The sequence below is a fragment of the Myxocyprinus asiaticus genome, chromosome 21 (assembly GCF_019703515.2).
Source record: "Myxocyprinus asiaticus isolate MX2 ecotype Aquarium Trade chromosome 21, UBuf_Myxa_2, whole genome shotgun sequence".
Classification (NCBI taxonomy): Eukaryota; Metazoa; Chordata; class Actinopteri; order Cypriniformes; family Catostomidae; genus Myxocyprinus; species Myxocyprinus asiaticus.
Window position 1 is genome coordinate 1,254,332 of NC_059364.1, and position 23,169 is coordinate 1,277,500.

General features: G+C 37.9%; 2 protein-coding genes across 2 annotated transcripts in view; both read left to right on the top strand.

Annotated features, from left to right (window-relative positions):
* Window positions 1-23,169, top strand: part of LOC127411940 (serum response factor-like) — an 896,621-nt gene that overhangs the window by 545,119 nt on the left and 328,333 nt on the right. The window lies entirely within an intron of this gene.
* Window positions 1-23,169, top strand: part of LOC127411960 (inositol polyphosphate-5-phosphatase A-like) — a 229,095-nt gene that overhangs the window by 168,277 nt on the left and 37,649 nt on the right. The window contains exons 10-11 of the mRNA XM_051647929.1: window positions 22,429-22,524; window positions 22,860-22,934. Coding sequence (XP_051503889.1) covers window positions 22,429-22,524; window positions 22,860-22,934 — 171 coding nt within the window. The remainder of the gene's footprint in view (window positions 1-22,428; window positions 22,525-22,859; window positions 22,935-23,169) is intronic.

Below are 23,169 nucleotides of genomic sequence, written 5' to 3' on the forward strand. Positions count from 1 at the left end.
TATTTCATTCTGTTGTTCTGTTATTCTGTCTGTCTGTCTGTCTGTCATTCTGTCTGTCCGTATTTCATTCTATCTGTCTGTCTGTCTTTCTATCGTTCTATCATTCTGTCTGTCTGTCTGTCTGTCTGTCATTCATTCTGTCTGTCTTTCTATCTGTCTGCCTGTCTGTCTGTCTTTCTATCTGTTGTTCTGTCTGTCTGTATTTCATTCTATTGTTCTGTTATTCTGTCTGTCTGTCTGTCTATCATTCTGTCTGTCCGTATTTCATTCTGTCTGTCTGTCTGTCTGTCTGTCTGTCTATCTTTCATTCTATTGTTCTGTCTGTCTGTCTGTCATTCATTCTGTCTGTCTTTCATTCTATCTGTCTGTCTGTCTTTCATTCTATCATTCTGTCATTCTGTCTGTCTGTCTTTCATTCTATCTGTCTGTCTGACTGTATTTCATTCTGTTGTTCTGTTATTCTGTCTGTCTGTCTGTCTATCATTCTGTCTGTCCGTATTTCATTCTGTCTGTCTGTCTATCTTTCATTCTGTTGTTCTGTCTGTCTGTCTGTCATTCATTCTTTCATTCTGTCTGTCTTTCTATCATTCTGTCTGTCTGTCTGTCTGTCATTCATTCTTTCATTCTGTCTGTCTTTCTATCATTCTGTCATTCTGTCTGTCTGTCTGTCTGTCTTTCTATCTATTGTTCTGCCTATCTGTCTGTCTGTCTGTATTTCATTCTATTGTTCTGTTTGGCTGTCTGTCTGTCTGTCTGTCTATCATTCTGTCTGTCTGTATTTCATTCTGTCTGTCTGTCTGTCTGTCTATCATTCTGTCTGTCCATCTTTCATTCTATCTCACTGTCTGTCTGTCTGTCTGTCTATCATTCTGTCTGTCTGTCTTTCGTTCTATCTCTGTCTGTCTGTCTATCTATCTGTATGTCTGTCTGTCTGTCTGTCTATCATTCTGTCTGTCTGTATTTCATTCTGTCTGTCTGACTGTCTGTCTATCTATCATTCTGTCTGTCCGTCTTTCGTTCTATCTCTGTCTGTCTGTCTGTCTATCTGTATGTCTGTCTGTCTGTCTATCATTCTGTCTGTCTGTATTTCATTCTGTCTGTCTGTATTTTGTTCTATCTATCTGACTGTCTGTCTGTGAATTCTAAAGTATTCAAATATTTTAAAAAGAGAAAAAAAAATCTATTTTAAGTGGATATTTGGTGCAAAACACTTTTGGCGAATATTTTATACATTTGATGTTGTTTAGTAACTTTGCACTTGTGTTTAGTAAACAGACTTCTATGCCAGATTTATTTTAACATTAATCTTAACAGACTATTATGGCTAGCTGTTGTAATTCTCTGGGATGTGTTCTAATCCGTGTGATCCATCATGATTCCCCTCTGTGTTTGATTGTGTTGAATGTAATGCCATCAGTGGCATTTAGTCTTTTTCAGCTCTGACTGACATTAAACACGTCTGGCCTCTCATTCACAAGCGTCCTGCAGCTCACCATCGTGTTTAAAAGCACAGTTAAGTGGCACATTGTGAATTCATGGCCTCTCGTTTTTAATTCCTACTGTGATTTATTTGCGATGGTCATTTTGGGTGTTCCTCTGAGGAGGCCATCTTTTCTTTTAGAGCACATGAAACCAGCGACATCTTCCTGTTTCGTTGGGAGAGGACAAATGTGTCCATTTTGTGTGCTAAGAGAGTGCCCAAATAAATAAAAAAAAATGCACTTTACATATGATTGCAATCAGTAAAAAGCCATGTGTCATATGATGTTGGAAAACTCTCAAAGAGTAGAATACAACCATAAAAATGTATCACAGACAAAAATATAGCGAGTATAGTATATAAGTGTATGTCTTTGACGATTATGCTGGTGTTGCTTATATGCTGCGTTTTCACTTATAACTTTACGAAACATAAACGGAACATAAAATATCACATAATATTACTTAGAGGAGGTGATTATCTTTCAAACGAGTCCACACACAAGGTAATCAGATGTATAGATCATTAGATAATCCATATGAAGCACAATGTTACATATGATCACCAGGAGATGGCGCCAAATACATGACACAGACTCAATGATGACTCAAATGACACAGAATGAAACTCATTCCGTGAACTCTCATTACTAAAATCATGTCTGCATGCTATACAAACCTTTAGTCATTGTTGTGTTTGCATGTGTAATTAGTTCTTATGTACAATTGTTATGTTTTATTTGTTTGGAGAGGCTTTTGGACACTATGATAAATTATTTTTGTAATGCTATAACTTTTGATTGCTTTGTCGTATCAACACAACATTTTTCTCAGATACAGTTGAAAAATCAGTATGTAATGTAATGCATGCGTTAAAATGGGTCATCTTTTAAATCATGCGCTATAGTAAATGTGTTTGGATGTTAATTTAGCATTGTGTGAATAAAGTCAATAAAAGTCATTGTTGTTTTTGTAGCTCCTCTAGTGTTAATTTCACCAGGAAACAAAAATGTAGGTATAGTAACGTATGAGATCAGGTTGCAGGTGAGATGGAGTGAGTCGAGTAGAATAGATTTAGGGGGGTGATGGGGGTTCAGTTCAGCTCAGTGTGTCTTCCTGTGACTGCTCGCCCCTCTTCCTGGGAGTCTTTTGTCCCTGATTTCATGCTATCAGAGCTACAGCATGTTTCTCAGCTTTGGCCTGTCAGCTTTATAAAGGGCCTGTGGTGGGTCACAACTGGAGGGATGGGCAAGAAAAATTGCTCAAAACTAGATGACAAAGCCCACCCACAACACTGTTGCCTAGTGCGTCGCTGAGAGCCAGACAAACTGTTCTTCTGTCTAAATGAGTGAATCTCATGAAACATTTCAGCCCAAAATCATAAGAAAGACTTTACATTTTTCATAAAGAAAATTAAGCCTATTTTATATATTATGAATTTTTTTTTTTTTGCCTTCTGATTTGACCTTTAATTTTCAGTGTGATGAATGAATGCGAATTAATATCAGCTGTGATTATTTTTATTTTAATATTTATATTTTCTACTTGACTCATTATTTAATCAGATTATATTTTGCCAGATGTTATGACATTTAAACACAAAATTGAATGAAGAATGCAAAAATAGCCATTTGTATTGCAGAGATAACTGAAAATACTCTACATTACATTTTTATGATAATTAAGTGCATTTTTACCCACATTTTTTTGTAATAAAAAATAAATACAAAATGTTATATTATTTAAATTGTAAAGTATGTATATATTATGGTAGTATTAGTTCTACTGTCTTAAATGTATGCTAATTTTAATAATAATAATAATAATAATAAAAGGGGGGCCTGGGTAGCTCAGTGGTAAAATACGCTGGCTACCACCCCTGGAGTTCGCTAGTTCGAATCCCAGGGTGTGCTGAGTGACTCCAGCCAGGTCTCCTAAGCAACCAAATTGGCCCGGTTGCTAGGGAGGGTAGAGTCACATGGGGTAACCACCTCGTGGTCGCTATAATGTGGTTTGTTCTCAGTGGGGCGTGTGGTGAGTTGAGCGTGAATGCCGCGGAGAATAGCGTGAAGCCTCCACACGTGCTACGTCTCCGCGGTAACGCGCTCAACAAGCCACGTGATAAGATGCGCGGATTGACGGTCTCAGATGTGGAGGCAACTGAGATTCGTCCTCCGCCACCCGGATTGAGGCGAGTTACTACGCCACCACGAGGACAAAAAATAAAAATAAACAAATAATAAAAAATAAAAAAACTTTGTAATAATAAAAATAATAATAATAAAAAAAAGCATTGTAGTAATTAAAATCTAATATAATTTAAATATAATTTACTTTTATTAAGTCAAATGTCTGTAATTATAATGTGGCAGGGAATGTGTTTAATTGATATAATTGAAAATATTCTACACTACTTGTATTTTAATGATAATTAAGAACATTTTCACCGAAAAGTCTCCTTTTTTGTAAAAAAATAAAATAAAAAAAACAATGGGATATATTATGGTAGTATTCGTTCTACTGCATTAAAATTATGCTCATTTTAATAATAAAATAAAAACATTGTGCTATTTTTTTATTTTTTTATTTTTTTACTGTAATACAAAAAAATACTGTATAATAGTAATGAAAATCTAATATAATAAAATAAAATAATATATTTTACTTTTATAAAGTTGTACACATTATGGTTATTATAATTTGATGGGGAATGCGTTTAATTGTCACAAAAATTGACACAATGGCAAAATTCATAATGGTCCCAAAATAGGCTTCTTTTTCTTTTTGCAAAATAAAATTGTAATGTTCTTTCTTTTGTTTTTAGAGTGAAACACAACCTTTGTTTATTTCCGTGAGATTCTCCCAAGTATCTCTCGATTTCTCCACTTTATCTCACTTCCTTCTCCACCCCCTTCCTGGATCGGCCGGGTGGAAACAGGCGGATCATTGAACTGAAATGGTGCGGAGGAATTAAAGGCTGCCGGTGTGAATGAAGCATTTTCTATTGTGTGCTGCTCACTATTGTAGTGCCTTCATTCAGACTGTAACACTAAAATACCTCCATCATACCAGCAGTGAGTGTATGAGCTCCATCATTGTCCAGTCACACAAAACAACTGAACGAGCAGCTGGAGAACATGATTCATTATTCATGATTGTGTTTAACGAGAGTTCAGTGGTCAGACACTTCAGCTCAAGTATCTAAATAGTGTAATCAGTGTTATACAGCTGTTGAAGCAGTTAATTGAGAGTAAGTAAAGTATCCAATCGTCATACTTAAAGTAAATATACCATTATTGAAGCAAATTGCATAATAGCACAGCTGATTATACCCATGGAAAGTCTGTTCAGGCATGTAGGAGTTAACTTGGCCTACGGTGGCTTTTTGGTGCACATAATACAACAAAGTAAACAATAGGTATCAAGCCTTACTTTCCACTAAAGGCAGGAGACTTTAACAAATCTTATCGTATCTAACTTCATTTGTATTTCACAACTTGCATAAAACAGTCTTCTATTTCAATTCCCAATGTGCTCTAAGTCCTCGTGGTGGCGTAGTGACTCGCCTCAATCCGGGTGGCGGAGAACGAATCTCAGTTGCCTCCGCGTCTGAGACCATCAATCCGCACATCTTATCACGTGGCTTGTTGAGCGCGTTACCGTGGAGACCTAGTGCGTGTGGAGGCTTCACGCCATCCACCGTGGCAACCACGCTCAACTCGCCACACGCCCCACCGAGAGCGAGAACCACATTATAGCGACCACCAGGAGGTTACCCCATGTGACTCTACCCTCCCTAGCAACTGGGCCAATTTGGTTGCTAAGGAGACCTGGCTGGAGTCACTCAGCATGCCCTGGATTCAAACTAGCAACTCCAGGGGTAATAGTCAGTGTCTTTACCACTGAGCTACCCAGTTATGTTTAATAAGCCGACAACGTGTGTTGTCATGTAAACGCATTAAATGGCATTCCTTTATCAGTGTAAGGTCATAAACGGTGTAAGAATAATCCGATCGACATGGGTAGATTTTTGCCCATTTTGCAGATTTCGCGTTGCATGTAAACACCTTAACCGATGTTCTTACCATGTGTGCACGTGTTGTGTGCATGCCTTTTCAAGGTTTGACGTCAAAAGCAGAGAATAATGCGATTATTTCTTGCTTTGTCTTGCTTCTGAGTTATTAGCGTTTTTGGTGTGCATGTAAAAGGGCTCACTATCAATGAGTTTACATAAGCAGAAGTGTTCATTTTCACGATGCAAAAGTAATAGAAGTGTACCTGAGTTTAAGAATTAATTTTATCTAAAGTTAAAGTGAAAGTCAACAGAAATATTCCTACTTGAGTAAAGTACTGTACTTAAGTACACTAACAAATTTTTCCACTTTACCATACACCTCTGATCATTATAGCTGTAAGGGTGCATTAAATTGCTTTATTGAATTATTTATTTATTTAAAATCAGTAGCACATTTAAGCCGGTTTCTCATCTGATTCTTGGTAGTCTCAGAAGTCTTTTGTGGTTAAATCTGAAGTATGTAATTTATGTGCCACCAGCGCCACCGAATGGAATAAAAATAAATAAAAATAAAAAAACGACTGTCTTGACCAACACAAAATAGGTATCGTTTGAAAGCTTAGAAGCTCTACTTGCCAATGCATGTAGACATTAAGACCAAAACTGGAAAAGTGCTTTGAAATTTGCAGAGAAATCAGAAGTGTTCAGTTTTGATCATTTATAGTAAAATAATTACACTGTCCATATTATTGCAATCAGTAAAACATAAAGCTGATCAAACAGTTATGTGTCATATGTTGTTGGAAAGCTCTCAAAGAGTAGAATACAACCAGCCTATTTGTTTTACTCACAGACAAAAATATAGCGAGTAATAGCTAAATATATGTCTCTGACAATTATGATGGTGTTGCTTAAGTGTCGCGTTTCCACTTATAACTTCACGAAAAATAAATAGAACATAAAATATCACATACTGTACCATTACTTAGGGCACTTTCAGACCTGTAGCTCATTTAAATTGTTCCGAAACAAGGGCTAAATTGTTACAATGTTGCATTTTCTTCTTGGTTCAAAACATTTCAAAACAGACCAAAACTGTGTTAGTAAATGTCACATGTGAGCAAACTGTCCCCTCATTGGTCAGAAAGTTTGTGTGCTGTTCAGGTATTTAGCTCTTACATGCAAATACCGGTTAAAATGATATACCTGCATGAATTTGTCAACTGTTACAATTTTTCGACTACTGTGTATGTCACGGTTATGCAAAACATTCCCACATGGTACAAAATGCGCATTCCACTCAGAGGTTGCACTGCAAATAAAATCCGGCACTCGGATGGATATTGGTTTGGTAAATTTTCGTCATGTTTTTTTATTTTTTTATTTTATCTGTCATTAGTTGCTTTTGCATGATTTCTGTATTGAAAAGTGCCTGTTCTCATGGACACGGAGCGCTCTCTCTCCCGCGCACACACAACATACATCAGAAAGAGTGAAGTGACATACATTAAAGATGTTTTACATCTGTCATAAAGTTGCTAACGTCATCCTACCTGTGTTTGTTTTGTCGCTATATCCAAAAGAAAGAAGCGATTGTACTATTTACCTCAGGAATTATAAAATAACTGTTATTTTAAATGTGCAAATATACCTAATATAGTCACCAAAAGGATATATCCATGTTTTGATTATGAATTACAGCTACATGCTGACCTACAGATTTGTTCTCCGCAGATCCATCAGTTATGTTCATGGTTTTTATACGGATATAATTTGGCTCGTTGGTCCGTTGAGTCGGTTTGCATTCTCATCACAAGCGAACCGCTCCAGATTTCGTTTGCAATCTGTCCGAGACCATCTCGTTCAGGAGGTCTCGGACCGATTGTTTTGGTGCGGATCCGAGTGTGATTGCATGTTCATATATGCCTAAATTGACCAAACCAAGGGAGAAAACATGCCAGGCTCCGAAACAAATGCTCCAAACGTGCCAGGTGTGAAAACGCCCTTAGAGGAGGTGATTATCTTTCAAAGGAGTCCACACACAAGATAATCAGATGTATAGATCATTAGATAATCCACATGAAGCACAATGTTACATATGGCCACCAGGAGATGGCGCCAAATACATGACACAGACTCAATGATGACTCAAATGACACAGAATGAAACTCATTCTGTGAAATCTCATTACTAAAATCATGTCTGTATGCTATACAAACCTTTAGTCATTGTTGTGTTTGCATGTGTAATTAGTTCTTATGTATAATTATTATGATTTATTTGTTTGGAGAGGCTTTTGGACACTATGATAAATTATTTTTGTGATGTTATAACTGTTGATTGCTTTGTCGTATCAACACCAAATTTTTTCTCAGATACAGTTGACATGATTGGGAACTAAACAAAAGCAGTTTTTCGGAGCCACATTATTTACACCTAGAGATATATAATGTCAAATAAGAAAAATAAGTAAAAAAGTACAATTTTGGCTAATTTTTTTGTGATTTTTCAGCAGTTTCTTAGACTGAGAGTCTCAGAATGCATCATTATTTATATCATTAAAAAATGTTGACCCTCCTGGTTTTTGTTGTTGTTTTGTTTAGTTTTTTTGTCAAATTATAAGCCTTTAATTTTGGGTATGCCACTGAAACAGGACATTTTTAAAAACACCTTTAGAGCTTAAAGGGTTAAACTAGCATAGAAGAAAAATATTTTAACGCTGAAAAAGTTACATACTTCACCACATCAGTATATCAGAGATTTTTAAATAACATCTCCACTTTGTTACTGCCTTTTTACCCCTGAATTCAAGACTTTCTACCCTGTACATTTATTTCCCCAGGTTTGAAGGTAAAGTGTGATTCTTTCCTATAAGACCAAACATTGTTTTACCTCAAGAAACCATGTTGCACTGATACAAGCACACACCCATTAAAGCGGTTCTGTTTCTCAGTTCTTCAGTCTGAAATCACTTGATGGGTCAATTAGTCCGTTTGAGGGTGTTTAGCAGAGATTAGCGATTAGCAGTTTCCTTTTAACGAGCGTTTCAGCGAGAGTTCATTACCGACGCAATCAATGAAGTTCAACAAGCAACAATTAATGAGATGCTTCCTCTAACGACACACTCACAGCGAGACCGCAAACACTAAGAGCTTGAAATGATGGTCACAGGCTATTTAAATAAAAAAGTAAAAATAACATTATTTAGTCGAGTGTTTCCCTTAAGAAAAAGTACTGTGGCAGTGCCATGGTACAGTGACTGAGTTAGATGTCAATACCACTTAAGTACTTTTATGTACACTGTCAGTGATGTTGGACAAATAAGACATTTTTATCTTGTTTAACATCGTTTGGTCACTACATAATTCCCATACTTCCATTTGTGCTATTTCATAGTTTTGATGACTGTGCTATTATTCTAAAATGTGGGAAATAGACATAATTAAGAATGAGTAGGTGTGTCTAAACATATGATTGGTAGTGTATTTCTCATTTCACATAATTTATAATATATCGGCATTACACATTGGACATTAAAGAAAATGAGTCATCAGTAAGTGGTTTGGTTGAGCAGAGATTAACTAGTTAGTTGACCATCGGTGCTGACTGGTTTCAGAGAGCTGAATTAACAGCAGGACAATTGAACACATTTCATTTGTGTGTGTTTGTGTGTGTTTGTGTGTTGTGTGTGTGTGTGTGTATGTGTTTGTTTGTGTGTGTGAGAGTGTTTGTGTGTATGTGTGTCTGTGCGTGTGTGTGTTGTGTTTGTGTGGTGTGTGTGTGTTTGTGTGGTGTGTGTTGTGTTTGTGTGTGGTGTGTTTGTGTGGTGTGTTTGTGTGGTGTGTGTTTGTGTGGTGTTTGTGTGGTGTGTGTGTGTGTTTGTGTGGTGTGTGTGTGTGTTTGTGTGGTGTGTGTGTGTGTGTTTGTGTGTTGTGTTTGTGTGTGGTGTGTGTGTGTTTGTGTGGTGTGTGTGTGTGTGTGTGTGTGTGTGTGTGTGTGTGTGTGTGTGTGTGTGTGTGTGTGTGTGTGTGTGTGTGTGTGTGTGTGTGTGTTTGTGTGTTGTGTTTGTGTGTGGTGTGTTTGTGTGTGGTGTGTTTGTGTGTGGTGTGTTTGTGTGTGGTGTGTGTTGTGTTTGTGTGCTGTGTGTGTGTGTGTGTGGTGTGTGTGTGTGTTTGTGTGGTGTGTTTGTGTGGTGTGTGTTTGTGTGGTGTGTGTTTGTGTGTGTTTGTGTGTGTGTGTGTTTGTGTGGTGTGTGTGTGTGTTTGTGTGGTGTGTTTGTGTGGTGTGTTTGTGTGGTGTGTGTTTTTGTGGTGTGTGTTTGTGTGGTGTGTGTGTGTGTTTGTGTGGTGTGTGTTTGTGTGTTTGTGTGGTGTGTGTGGTGTGTGTGAATGTGTGTTTGTGTGATGTGTGTGTGTGTGTGTGCGTGCAGTTGGCACGAATGTGTAAAATAATGAATCCTTTAACTCACTTAAAACAGTGAACTAACACAACACACACTCACAATGCAGCATCTGCTCCTCTTTCCTGTCAAGAACTCTTTTAAACTAAGAACGTGATACTGTAACAACTGACACAAATATTGGGTAAATTAATTTTAGTTAGATTGAACTATATTTTATTGATACTTAAAATTAAATATAATTTTAAGGAAGTTTTGTATCAAGATTGAAAAGATTTTTTTCTTCTTTTTTTATTGCATATTGATGGAGCAACATAACTTTCTATGAAAAGAAATAATAAAGTAAGGTTTTTTTGATTATATAAATATACAATATATACCTATACGGTGTATATTTTAGGGCTGTCAATTGAACAATTTTTTTTAGTAATTACATAAAATGGCGATTAATTAATCAATCATTATTTGCTTAGTCCCCTAAATAAGGATAATTCATATAAATATTGCATAATAATTCAAAGATTTATAAATATGATATGTATATATAATAAATATTAAATACGTTCTCACAGTACGAGTTCTTGTGTTCTGGCTGTGCTATTTTTAATTGTCGCTGTATGTAAATGCTCACACGGATGTGTTTGGAGCATCTCACTGGTATTCGGTGTCATAAATGCTGCATTTTTAAAAGCACTTTTTGCAAATTAAAAGTAGTGGAAACTTTTGACAATTGTGTCTCTAGATTCCTGTATTCTGTTGTGATGGGAGAAAGGTGCCTCTGGTTGTTCCTGGCAGGGTACTCAGCCTTACAGGCTCCATATGGTTAGGATTAGGGTGGGGGGGCGGGATTAGGGCATATGCTGCCTCCCAGGAACAAACTGAGGACTCTTTGTAAATGGGAGTATTCTGTTGGTACTCGTTCTGTGGCTGTGCTGCTTGTGAGGTTTGTTGACCTATTGAAGTGGCTTGTAAAAACAGATTTACTTCAAGCTTGAATTGCTCAAATGGGAGCAAAAGCCATACTTTTACTTTTAGCCCCATTGATATCACCGTAATGCATTCTGGCCCTTCAGTGTGAAGGCTGCATGCAATACTGCTTTCAGATTCATCCAAAGCTAAGCTGAAGCTGGTTAGCTGGTTAGCTGGTTTTTGCTGGTTTAAGATTTTGGTCTGCTGACCCAAGTGCCCAAAACACGTCCAAATCCAGCAAACCAGACCAGCTTGGTTGTGTGTGACGGTACTGATCACACACACACACACACACACACACACACACACTCATAGTTTCTCTGGGTGTGTCTGGACCCCCCGGTGCTGGAAGGTCATGCAGGTCAAAGTGATGAATTTTTATGGCTCTGTTTCTTGTGTTTCAGGCCTGTTATATTCTCCGTGCGCTGCAGTGACTCTCAAAGACTTCCAGGCCGGCCAATTTGTCCTGCCAGCTCTAGAGAATGGCCCATTTGAGTGGTTAAATACCAGAGGGCCCAAACACACACACACACACACACAGCTCCTCTCTCGCTTCCCTCAATGAATTGTGGCCCGTTCATTATTTGCTGTGGTGAACAAACGCTGTCGGCCGGGACCCAGAGGTATTTGAGAGCCGCTGTGACACCCTTGGCCCTGCTGCTCATTGTTTTAGAGAGATTTCACAGATGTTCCAATGGCCAAGATAAATAGGCGGCTTTATTCTGTGTCTCACAGCCCTTTATCTGCCGCATCTCTTTTCAGAGCTCAGACCCCCTACATTGCACAGTCGCTTTTCTCCACCGCAGGATCTGATGGGAAGGAAAACATGTGAGATTTTTCGAGGCAGTGTTGTCATGGATTGTTCAACGCGTAAAAATTTAATGATCTGTCTGGTTCAGGGTATGAAGGGGCAAGGGGTATAAAACTTGAACATTTTACATGTTAACATGAGACTTGAGTCTGTGTTTTTTTTTTTTTTTTGATTTTTTTCCCTTTTTCTCCCAATTTGGAATGCCCAATTCCCAATGCGCTCTAAGTCCTCGTGGTGGCATAGTGACTCGCCTCAATCCGGGTGGCGGAGGACGAATCTCAGTTCCTCCACGTCTGAGACCGTCAGCCCACGCATGTTATCACGTGGCTTGTTGAGCGTGTTGCCACAGAGACATAGCGCGTGTGGAGGCTTCATGCCATTCACCGCGGCAACCGCGCTCAACTCACCACGTGCCCCACCGAGAACGAAGCACATTATAGTGACCTCGAGGAGGTTACCCCATGTGACTCTACCCTCCCTAGCAACCGGGCCAATATGGTTGCTTAAGAAACCTTGCTGGAGTCACTCAGCACGCCCTGGATTCGAACTAGCGAGCTAGCGAACTCAAGGGGTGGTAGCCAGCGTATTTTACCACTGAGCTACCCAGACCCCGACCCGAGTCTGTGTAAAGTTTTATCCAATCTTCCAACTCATGTCATGACCAGGTAAAGTCAGTAAACATGGAAACTGTCATAATACACACAAGGAACTGTAACTATTCGCAAAGTACTGTTTACATGGCTGAAACTCCTCCCACAGGAAGTTTATCTGCCTATAAAAGTAATCCCACAGCTACAAGAGTGATTTAGACCATTTTAAATGCTCAAATAGGTAACATTTTTGTTATGTGCTTTAACAAAAATGCGAACTGCACATTTCTGCAGTCAAAAAAATAATTTCAACTCGTCCATCGTTTATTTAAAAAAAGCAAAAATGCTGTAAAAGTGAGGCACTTACAGTGGAAGTGAATGGGGCCAGTCCGTAAACACCAAAATACACATTATTTAAAAAAGATAGCCACAGGATGTAAACATTATGGGCTCTGTTTTTGTGACTTGTGGGCGTGGGTGGGAGTGCTGTGGGTGTATGCATGCATACTGTGGGTGTATTGTATTTTACGTAGACATTTCTGTAATCGCTTCCATAGTGAAGCTGGAATGACGCACTGGGTGGGGGTTGGTCGTCTGAGTGGGCGAACGAATCCATTTTGTTGTTTTTTTGAGAGCAGTCCAGATCTTTCTGAAGCGTCCAGGCCAAACATCTTCATGAATGATGGAGAGAGAGTGTGTGAAGGTAGTAAAGTATTTGGCAGGTTTGACACTGTTTGGAGAGTTGGCAGTCGAGCATTGTGGCGCAGTGAGAAAATATTGACTCGCCATCACAAAGCCAAAACACTACTGACTCAAAGATCGGCCTAATGAAGATTCTTCAACCAGTAGAGTGAGTTTGGGGCGGGACTATCTGTTCATTGACCAATGTGTGTGTGTGTATAAGTGTATAATATCATTGATTTTAGAGTGTTAAAGTAATTGGGCAGTGGTGTGAGCAGTGTGTTTGTACAGGGCACAGTAAACCCTCTCCATCTGTGTGTGTGTTTGATATCAAACAGCTGCTTGAACTCGAGTCGCTGGATTGAGAGCTCTTTTCTGATGTTTCCCGTCACAGACTGACAGGATTAAACAATGTAAAGAGATTCAAACACACACTTAGGGTTCTGCTTCTGTTCACCTTCTGTTACAGTCATTTCACCTGCTGCTGCTAGTGCACACACACACACACACACACACTCTCTCACTCAAACACACACACAAATACACACACACTCTCTCATACAAACACACGCACACACACACATTCTCTCTCTCGCACAAACTCACACACACACACAAACACACACACTCTCTCTCTCGCACAAACTCACACACACACACAAACACACACACTCTCTCTCGCACAAACTCACACACACACACACAAACACACACACTCTCTCACACAAACACACTCACACAGACACATTCACAAACACACACACTCTCACATAAACACATTCACAAACACACACACACACACACTCTCTCTCACATAAACACATAAACACATTCACAAACACACACACACTCTCTCTCTCACATAAACACATTCACAAACACACTCACACACACACAAACACTCTCTCTAACACACACACACACACACACACACACAAACACACACACTCTTTCACACACACAAACACTCTCTCACACAAACACTCACACACACTCTCTCTCACACACACACACAAACACACACACACACTCAAACACTCACACACACACACACACACTCAAACACTCACACACACACTCAAACACTCACACACACACAAACACACACACTCAAACACCGACACACTCACAAACACACATACACACAGCTGTGACTGACTATTGAAACATATTCTATATCGAACTGTTACACCCCTTATGATTAAAATAATTACTAAAAGGGATAGTTCACCCAAAAATGTAAATTCTCTCATCATTTACTCACCCTCATGCCATCCCAGATGTGTTTGAAGAATAATATTTCAGCTCTGTAGTTCCATACAATGCAAGTGAATGGTGACCAGAACTTTGAAGCTCCAAAAAGCACATAAAGGCAGCATAAAAGTAACCCATAAGACTCCAGTGGTTTAATCTATGTCTTCAGAAGAGATATGATAGGTGTGGGAGAGAAACAGGTCAATATTTAAGTGCTTTTTTACTATAAATCTCCACTTTCACTTTCACATCTGTAAGCCACATGTGGCGCCTGTTTAGTTTCACTTTCACATCTGAAAGTGAAAGTGGAGGTTTATAGTAAAAAATCCATGGACTTAAATATTGATCAGTCTCTCATCCACAAAGATATTTTTTTTATAAACAATCTTCATTTGTGTTCAGCAGAAGAAAGAAAGTTATACACATCTGAGATGGCATGAGGGTGAGTAAATGATGAGAGAATTTTCATTTTTAGGTGAACTGTCCCTTTAACTAACATTCCAACATTATTTCTATAACAATGTTAACTTATAATTTTATATACTGTATATATATATATATAATCATAAAAATTAAGAGTGCGGCCCTTGAAGGTACAGGGATCCAGCTTTATCTGCAGAAGTTATAATGTATTATATATATTTGTAATATATACTGTATAATAGGTATACTTTAAGTGACAAAAGCAATGTATTCTTATAAACATCTATAAGATATTTATAAGTGCTTATAAGACATTATAAGTCATGCTGTAAGTTATAAACATTACACACGCACAAAATACAAAATAACACACAGTCAGTGTAGATTTTAAAATATTATAAACACTTGTAAAGCAACAAAATAAAAATATATAGTAAAAAAAAAAGTATGTTGATCACACATGTGGCCGATCTTCTTCTAACCCTAAAAATAATATTCAATCAACTTTCATGTTTGTAAATCTTATTTGGAGAATTATTTTATAAATAACTTCCGTTATATAAGTTTGACATGTAATGTTAATATATGTTACACGTTTATGTTATGACTGTTTATAAGAAGATATTACTTTTGTAACTTTAATTAAAGCAGGTAAAGAACACTTATAATATGATCTTTTGACTGTTTACACTATACAGCACTTATAACATTAACTTTATTAACTTCTGCTGCTTTAACATTGAATGTTACTTGTGTTATAATAATGCATTATACTCTAAAGAATAACTATGAATAGAGGAAGTCTTATAATGTACTTATAACTGTGGTTATAATTATTTATGAGAAGTTATAACTTATTATAAGGTGTATTATGAGACATTACTAATGCATTATAAATATGGGCTTCAAAGAAAGTGTTATCAAAAACTCTAATAAAGTCCTCACGGCGAATATCACAGCAGCACACCACTATATTTACAGTCAATATTCATGTGTGGGTTGGAAAAATATTTTCTTCCAAATCTGTCAGTGTAACAGTGAAGGGTCAAAGACAAATTATGAATAAAACAAAATACATAAAACATTATAAAAATAATAAATAAAACATCACTGAGTGTGAGTGAGTGTGTGAGTGAGTGTGTGAGTGAGTGAGTGTGTGAGTGAGTGAGTGAGTGTGTGAGTGAGTGAGTGAGTGTGTGAGTGAGTGTGTGTGTGTGTGTGTGTGTGTGAGTGAGTGAGTGAGTGAGTGAGTGTGTGTGTGAGTGAGTGAGTGTGTGTGTGTGTGTGTGTGTGTGTGAGTGTGTGTGTGTGTGTGTGTGTGTGTGTGTGTGTGTGTGTGTGTGTGTGTGTGTGAGTGTGTGAGTGAGTGAGTGAGTGTGTGAGTGAGTGAGTGTGTCTGTGTGTGAGTGAGTGTGTCTGTGTGTGTGTGAGTGAGTGAGTGAGTGTCTGTGTGTGTGAGTGTGTCTGTTGGAGTGTGTGTGTGTGTGTGTGTGTGTGAGAGAGAAAGAGTGTGTGTGAGTGAGTGTGTCTGTTGGAGTGTGTGTGTGTGTGTGTGAGAGAGAGAGTGTGTCTGTGTGTGTGTGAGTGTCTGTGTGTGTGTGAGTGTGTCTGTGTGTGTGAGTTAGTGAGTGTGTGTGTGTGTGTGTGAGAGAGAGAGAGAGAGAGAGAGTGTCTGTGTGTGCGAGTGAGTGAGTGAGTGAGTGAGTGAGTGTGTGAGTGAGTGTGTCTGTGTGTGAGTGTGTGTGTGTGTGTGTGAGTGAGTGAGTGAGTGAGTGAGTGAGTGAGTGAGTGAGTGAGTGAGTGAGTGAGTGTGTGTGTGTGTGTGTGTGTGTGTGTGAGAGAGAGAGAGAGAGAGAGAGAGAGAGAGTGTCTGTGTGTGTGAGTGTGTCTGTTGGAGTGTGTGTGTGTGTGTGTGTGTGTGTGTGAGAGAGAAAGAGTGTGTGTGAGTGAGTGTGTCTGTTGGAGTGTGTGTGTGTGAGAGAGAGAGTGTGTCTGTGTGAGTGTGTGTCTGTGTGTGTGTGAGTGTCTGTGTGTGTGTGAGTGTGTCTGTGTGTGTGAGTGAGTGTGTGAGTGTGTGTGTGTGAGAGAGAGAGAGAGAGAGAGTGTCTGTGTGTGTGAGTGAGTGTGTTTGTGTGTCTGTGTGTGTGTGTCTGTGTGAGTGATTGTGTGTGAGTGTTTGTGTGTGTATTAATGCACCTGGTCTGTAATCAGCATCACAGGGTTTAATTAATAATGATGTTTTAATAAAGATCATCAGAGCACATAATGAGAAAAATGAGTGTGTGTGATTGATTAACGGCATTCAATCAGTTGATCGTGACAGTGAGGCGTTTCATTTGATCATTCATCAGTGAACACGTGATCAATCAATCAATCAATCAATCAATCTGCTCATCTCACTGTGTTTCAATGATTAGTGTATTGACAGTATTGGATTCAGAAGTTTTGATGTGCAAATATAACGATCAAGATTATAATGTCTTTGGTATTTATTAGTGCAAAATTAATATTTCATGTCCATGTCTTATTTTGTAGCCGTGTACTAAGTGGGATAATTTACAGTCAGCTCATTATTGCAAAACAGATGATGATACGAGACCCGTCCATATAGTTTTTGGTTTATGTTGTGATTATTTTGAAAGCAGCGGACTGTACAGTATCTGTTACTCGATGAAGACTCTTAAATGTATGTGAATGTGAACAGAGTTCTGTTCTGTACTCTTCCAGTGGATGCTTTTACCATTTCAACTCTACATGAGTCGGTTGTGGTCTGAAACGGCATGTTTTCCGCTTGAGTGACTTTCAATTTCAGAAGTAGTTTTTGGTTGAACTCATACGAGTCTGATTTAAATAAGATCACACTTTCAGTTTGTCTTGTTTTCTCTTTGCATGGTTTGATCTAAATGGAGATTCTTTCTTGCAACTTTCTTTTTATTAATTTTGTAACTATTAAGTCCTTGAAAATGTTGTATATTTATAATGTACTTCAAAAGTCTGATATTTTGCATTTTTCTAATTTTATATATATTTTTTTCTAAACAAATTATATCATCGGTATAACAACTTGGAATGAAAAGTTCAGGCTTCCCACATTCATGGAAATATCATGGAATTGTGTTTTCCAGGACTGGAAAACTCATGAAAATTAATACAATCTCTATAGTATCACCTAGTATCACCTTGATATTGCTTCTTGCAAGACATTGTCATGACTCTTGTTCGATTTGTGAGTAAATCCTTCTTTTGAGTCAGTTTTATCCAATTAATTAGTTGAAATGGTTTACAAATCAGTCTAAATGTTTCATTCTTTAGCCAGTCGATAATAGTCAAAAGTAGGGGTATAACGATTCACTAGTTTTCCAGATGCATCGATTACTAATCCTGCCGATTCATACGTATTGATCTAGAATTGTGAATCAAGAATCGTTAGTGTTGGTTGCAATAAAAAATCCTAGGTGGTTTGTCTTTCTTTTCTAGGACACATAAACCTCTTAAAATCTGGTGCAGTTTTGTGCCGCCTGCAATTTTTCACACTCAAATGTAAAAGCTCACCATTCACACATACTGTGGACTAATTGCAAAAAATGGGTCTCATTTTTCAGAGAACCCCCCCAAATAATAAAAAAACACTCCAATTATTCATAAATAATATTGAATGTGTTTACAATATTATGATAAACAGATATATATATATATATATATATATATATATTATTATGATATTTACATATTTACATATTTTTTATTAATTTTTTCCTAACTTTATAAACATGTAACTCTGGTTCTGTTCACTCTACCTCACTTTGAAAAGTTTCATTTTATTCCACTAGGTGGCAGAAAGCACTAGAAAAAAGATTTTCTCTATCACATTTCATCACAATATACAGATCTGAAATGTAGGTGGCGCTCTAACACATTTTAGCTCTCACAGATGTGCTCGTCCATAGACATTCAGTCTAATTTTCAGTTCAAGCACCACCCTCATTATTTCATTGAATATCTCGGCCTCTTAGTGGACTAGAAGCTCAATCTAGGTGTCATTAGAAATCTGAGATCCTCCTCTTTGCAATGATATAAAACATTTTATCATCAGTAGTTGAAAACATATTTTCTGATGATTTATTTAGCATGTGTTTTCTGTTGGAAGGCATATTTTGTTCTGGACATCTAAGATATAACATTGGATTATTCACACAAGCAAGCTCACAGACAAGAAAACAATGGCTCATTTTGTAGAGAGACTCCCTAAGGTAAAAGCACATATAAAGTTTTTAACTATTTGGGGCTCACAGCAGCAGTTAATGGAGCATAAATGAGACATTTGTATTTAATGACTTACAGAAGTCATATTTCACTTTGTGATTCATTTGAAAATCTTTTAAACTGCGGTATTAATGCAACACAATAAACTATACAGTCACATTCCTGAGAATGAGAGCTTTCGTTTGATATATGACATGTCCATATACAGTATGTGCTATGAGAAGGACTTTTATTTTTATATATATATTTCTACCCCAATGACCTCTAGGGGGCGCTAATTTTCAACGCTAATATTTTGAGGCCTTATTTTGTTATTTTATGTCACATAAATGCAGAAGTGATGGTTATCTATGAAAAGGTCAGATTCTAATCTTTCAAATGATACCTCATATGCCTGACTTATGTATATGGGCACTTGGGCATTTTAAGTGTAATATTTTTCGCAATATAGCGCCCCCCTTTTGGACCCACCGGCATGTTTAAAGAATCCTACAAAGTAAAGGCATTTTTAAAAATAATTAATTTAATCGTTAATTGTATTGATCTGAAATTGCAAAACAGAATCATTATGAATCAATTAGAATACCTATGAATCGTGAAACCACTGGTGCTGACATGAGCACAAGCTGATGATCATGTTCTCCAGCATGATTTGAGAACGTTCCAAAGAGCATCTTGTGCGCTTCAATGTGACCGTCTGTACAAACGTGTTCACGTGATCACTAATTTACTTACATTTGATTAGTCGCCTAGAAATAGTGCAGAATGTGAAATTTTAAGACGTAACGTTTTGTTGTTTTCAAAATCCTATAACGTTCTATTTCCAAGTTAAAATTCGATTTTGAATCCATGACTTTTGAACAGCACTGTACGCATGTTTAAAGAACGAAATGTGGATTTGAGCTGGTGTGACTTCTGACAGGGCAGATATCAGCGTCTTAAACCTTTTTGAGGTGTTTTTGGGGGGCTATTCTTTACAAAGTCAGCTTAATGAGAACAAAGCGCATTAATGTAGGGGTCCTGCCACACTGAGGGTCCAAATGACTGAAAGATGGAGCGATTTGTTCGCTCTTTAGAAAGCAGCTTAAGTTGGGGGGGGGGGGGGGGCGGGCCTTTCCTCTGTTTGTTCTGATCCGACGGGCTTCTGTGGCTCCGACCGCCTGATTTGTGACATTTCTCTCCAAAGGGTTTTTTCCTCACGGTTTTATTGGCTTGACCTGATTAACTAATCTGTGCTTTGAATTTCAATGAGTTCTCGGGCTCGGCTGTGTGTGCTGGGAACGGCCACATCACAGATTACCTCATTCAACTCAACTCAAACACAGATGGTCGAATGTTTAACTAATTGTTCAAAGAGTCGACAAAAGGGAATTTAACTGAGCACACAGTCTTTAAGGTCAATACATACTGAGAAATAAAGAGAGATGGATCTTGTTTTTTTGTTTAGTTTTTTTTTTTCACAAGTGTTTTTAAAGTGCTTTGCATGAAAGTTTGGTGTATAAATGTGTGATGCAAAATGCCCCACTGTTGTCTGATCTTTCTCAAAAAAGATGTTAGTAGAAATGAGTCTGGTTTAATCACTTTATGATATTACCCTGGTAGCACATGTCAGATCACTTCATTGAATATGGGTCAGTGACGTGACGCAATTGTTCTTTTGTTTTTTTCAGATTCACAAATAAAAAAAACTTTTACTTGAATACAGGTGAACAGGTTTTCAATTCCTGAGTTTCTTTTCTATTTTGATATTCTTTATGGGGCTTAAAGTAAAAATTGTCATGTGGTGTAACCGTCCATATATGGAAAAAAATTAAATAAAAGTCTCATTAAAAGCTGAAATTCTTGGAAAAAGAAATGTTTATTTTTTGCCGTCCAAATTCAAAATATTGGAGGACTCGAAGCTCATGCGGGTTGCCAGAATGTTGACACGCAAATTAGCCAACTCAGCATCCGTTTTAGAGGATTTCTGGGCTTTAAGCTGTCTCCATCTTCCAAAGGCATCTCCAAAATGTATCCTTGTTTTACTACGCCTCTGGTCATGGTGGTTTTTAGACGGATGGCGAGGCTTTTTAGGTCGGGTGGAATCTGTTATCTCTGATCCAGTTGGTTTGCTGGCGTCCATGGCTGCAGCACGCAGTGTTGTTTGCTGGCAAACTTGTTCAAATCTGGCAACCCGGCGGTGTTGAAATACTATTGGTGAGTGGGCAGTGGGCGGGATCACACAGGCCAAAACATAAACAGAAATTCCAGCCGGAATGGAAAAACACTATATGACTTTCTTTATTTTTCTGAACACAAAGGGAGAAATTGTGAATAAATGTTGTGCTCAGTGATGTCATACAATGGCAGTTTATGGTGACCACTTCTTCAAGCTTCAAAAGAACACAAAAGTATAATTCAGAAGTCTAATAAATTATTCATGAGACTCATGATTGTTATGAAAGCATACGATAAGATTTGGTGAGAAACAAACTGAAATCTGTGACGGTACATTCTATCGATTGCTTGTTTTCTATTTTCGGCATCATGCGGGTAACTCCGTCCGCTGTGAACTGGTACCGGTCCAAAAACTTTCTCATAACAGTATATTAAAGCATCTAATGAGTCGGTCAAAAACTACTTGATTTTGGCAAAGAATGTCACACCTACCAAATGTTTTAGCAGAGGTCTCACTCTCTTCAGGTCTGTCACAAATACTCACCGGTTCAGAATGGAGAAGAGGTGACAGACATTCCCGCCTACTTCATCTCTCTCCTTGATTGAGGACCCCGTTCAAAAAAATAAGGCTGGGCATAGAAATGCATCAATTCTTGGACTACAAACTCTTCAGACATGTTTAGTATGTTCTGTTCTCTGTTTTGTGTGCAGCTGTGTTCTCTTGTCACTATCGCTGTTTTTAGATAAACAAAATGAGTTTTCGCTTGAACGCCCCAATGTTGTGAGGAGGCTGCGTGAACTGTTGCTCTCGTGCTCTTTCATGAACGCACACAGGAGATCAACGGTCAGTGAATATTTAAACTAAATAACACATTCGATTTCAGTTTGTTTCGCACCAAATCTTATCGTATGCTTTCATAACAATCATGAATCTCATGGAATAATTTATTAGACTTCTGAATTATACTTTTGTGTTCTTTTGAAGCTTGAAGAGGTGGTCACCATAAACTGCCATTGTATGACATCACTGAGCACAACATTTATTCACAATTTCTCCCTTTGTGTTCAGAAAAAGAAAGAAAGTCATATAGGGTTATAACAACACAGGGGTGAGTAAACAATGACTGAATTTACATTTTTGGGTGAACTGTCCCGTTAAAGTGTGTTTTCATCTGGCATATGTCATTTTTAGATGTTGCAGTATGTTCACAGTTGAATGTTAAAAAAGACGTTGAGCAGATGTTTTTAAAATGTGTATAAATCTACTCTACTGATGATGTACCAGGTGTTTATATAAAGTAATTAGGACACAGTACTTTGCCGGTGATAAACTCTTTAATAAATGTGTTGGAGATGAATGTGTGATGGATTTCTCTGTTCTCTTCAGAGTCTCTGCTCGACTGCCACCATGCAGACAGTGAGAGCGGCCGACACCAATGAAGTGGACAAAGTCATCTTCAGAGAATCAGACAATGACCGCAAGGTGAACCCAGTAGCTTCACTGTCTCATGCTGGGATTTCCTTTGGATTTCTCCGTCAATCTCTGTAGGGAGATTTTTGTGAAACGGATGTCAAAGCTTCTTAAAAGTGGGAAAGCAAAGAACTATGTTCAGTGATGAAGGTTTTTTGGGTCCCTTTATCTTATACGCTTGGAAATAAAGGAGCTATTTTAATAGCAGCATTATAACATGTTCGAACCCCTTATTAACTTTATTGACGTGTAATAAATGCTTACACATTTCTGATCCTTTACTTATAAAGCTGTTAATTTTCCACACATTTATAGTTACACACATCTATATCTCTGTCCTCTTATAGGTCGTCTTACAGCTGGAAAAAAAGTTATTTAACTACATTAACCAGGATGTTTTCCGGGAAAACAATGGAACACTGGTAAGGCATTCATTTTGAGTTCTTGATTTAATTTGGATGTGTTTTTGAGATGATTTATAATCACATGAATGTGACAGCCGTTTGACTGAACGAGACACTTTGATGGAGGGCAGCTGTGTGAGAACGTGAATTTAATTCTGGGTTCAGATGATTAGATGCACACTGGATGTCAAACGGTGCGATCTGTCCCTTATCAAGAGTGCTCTTAGATCTGTATCCTCATAGAAACCTGTTA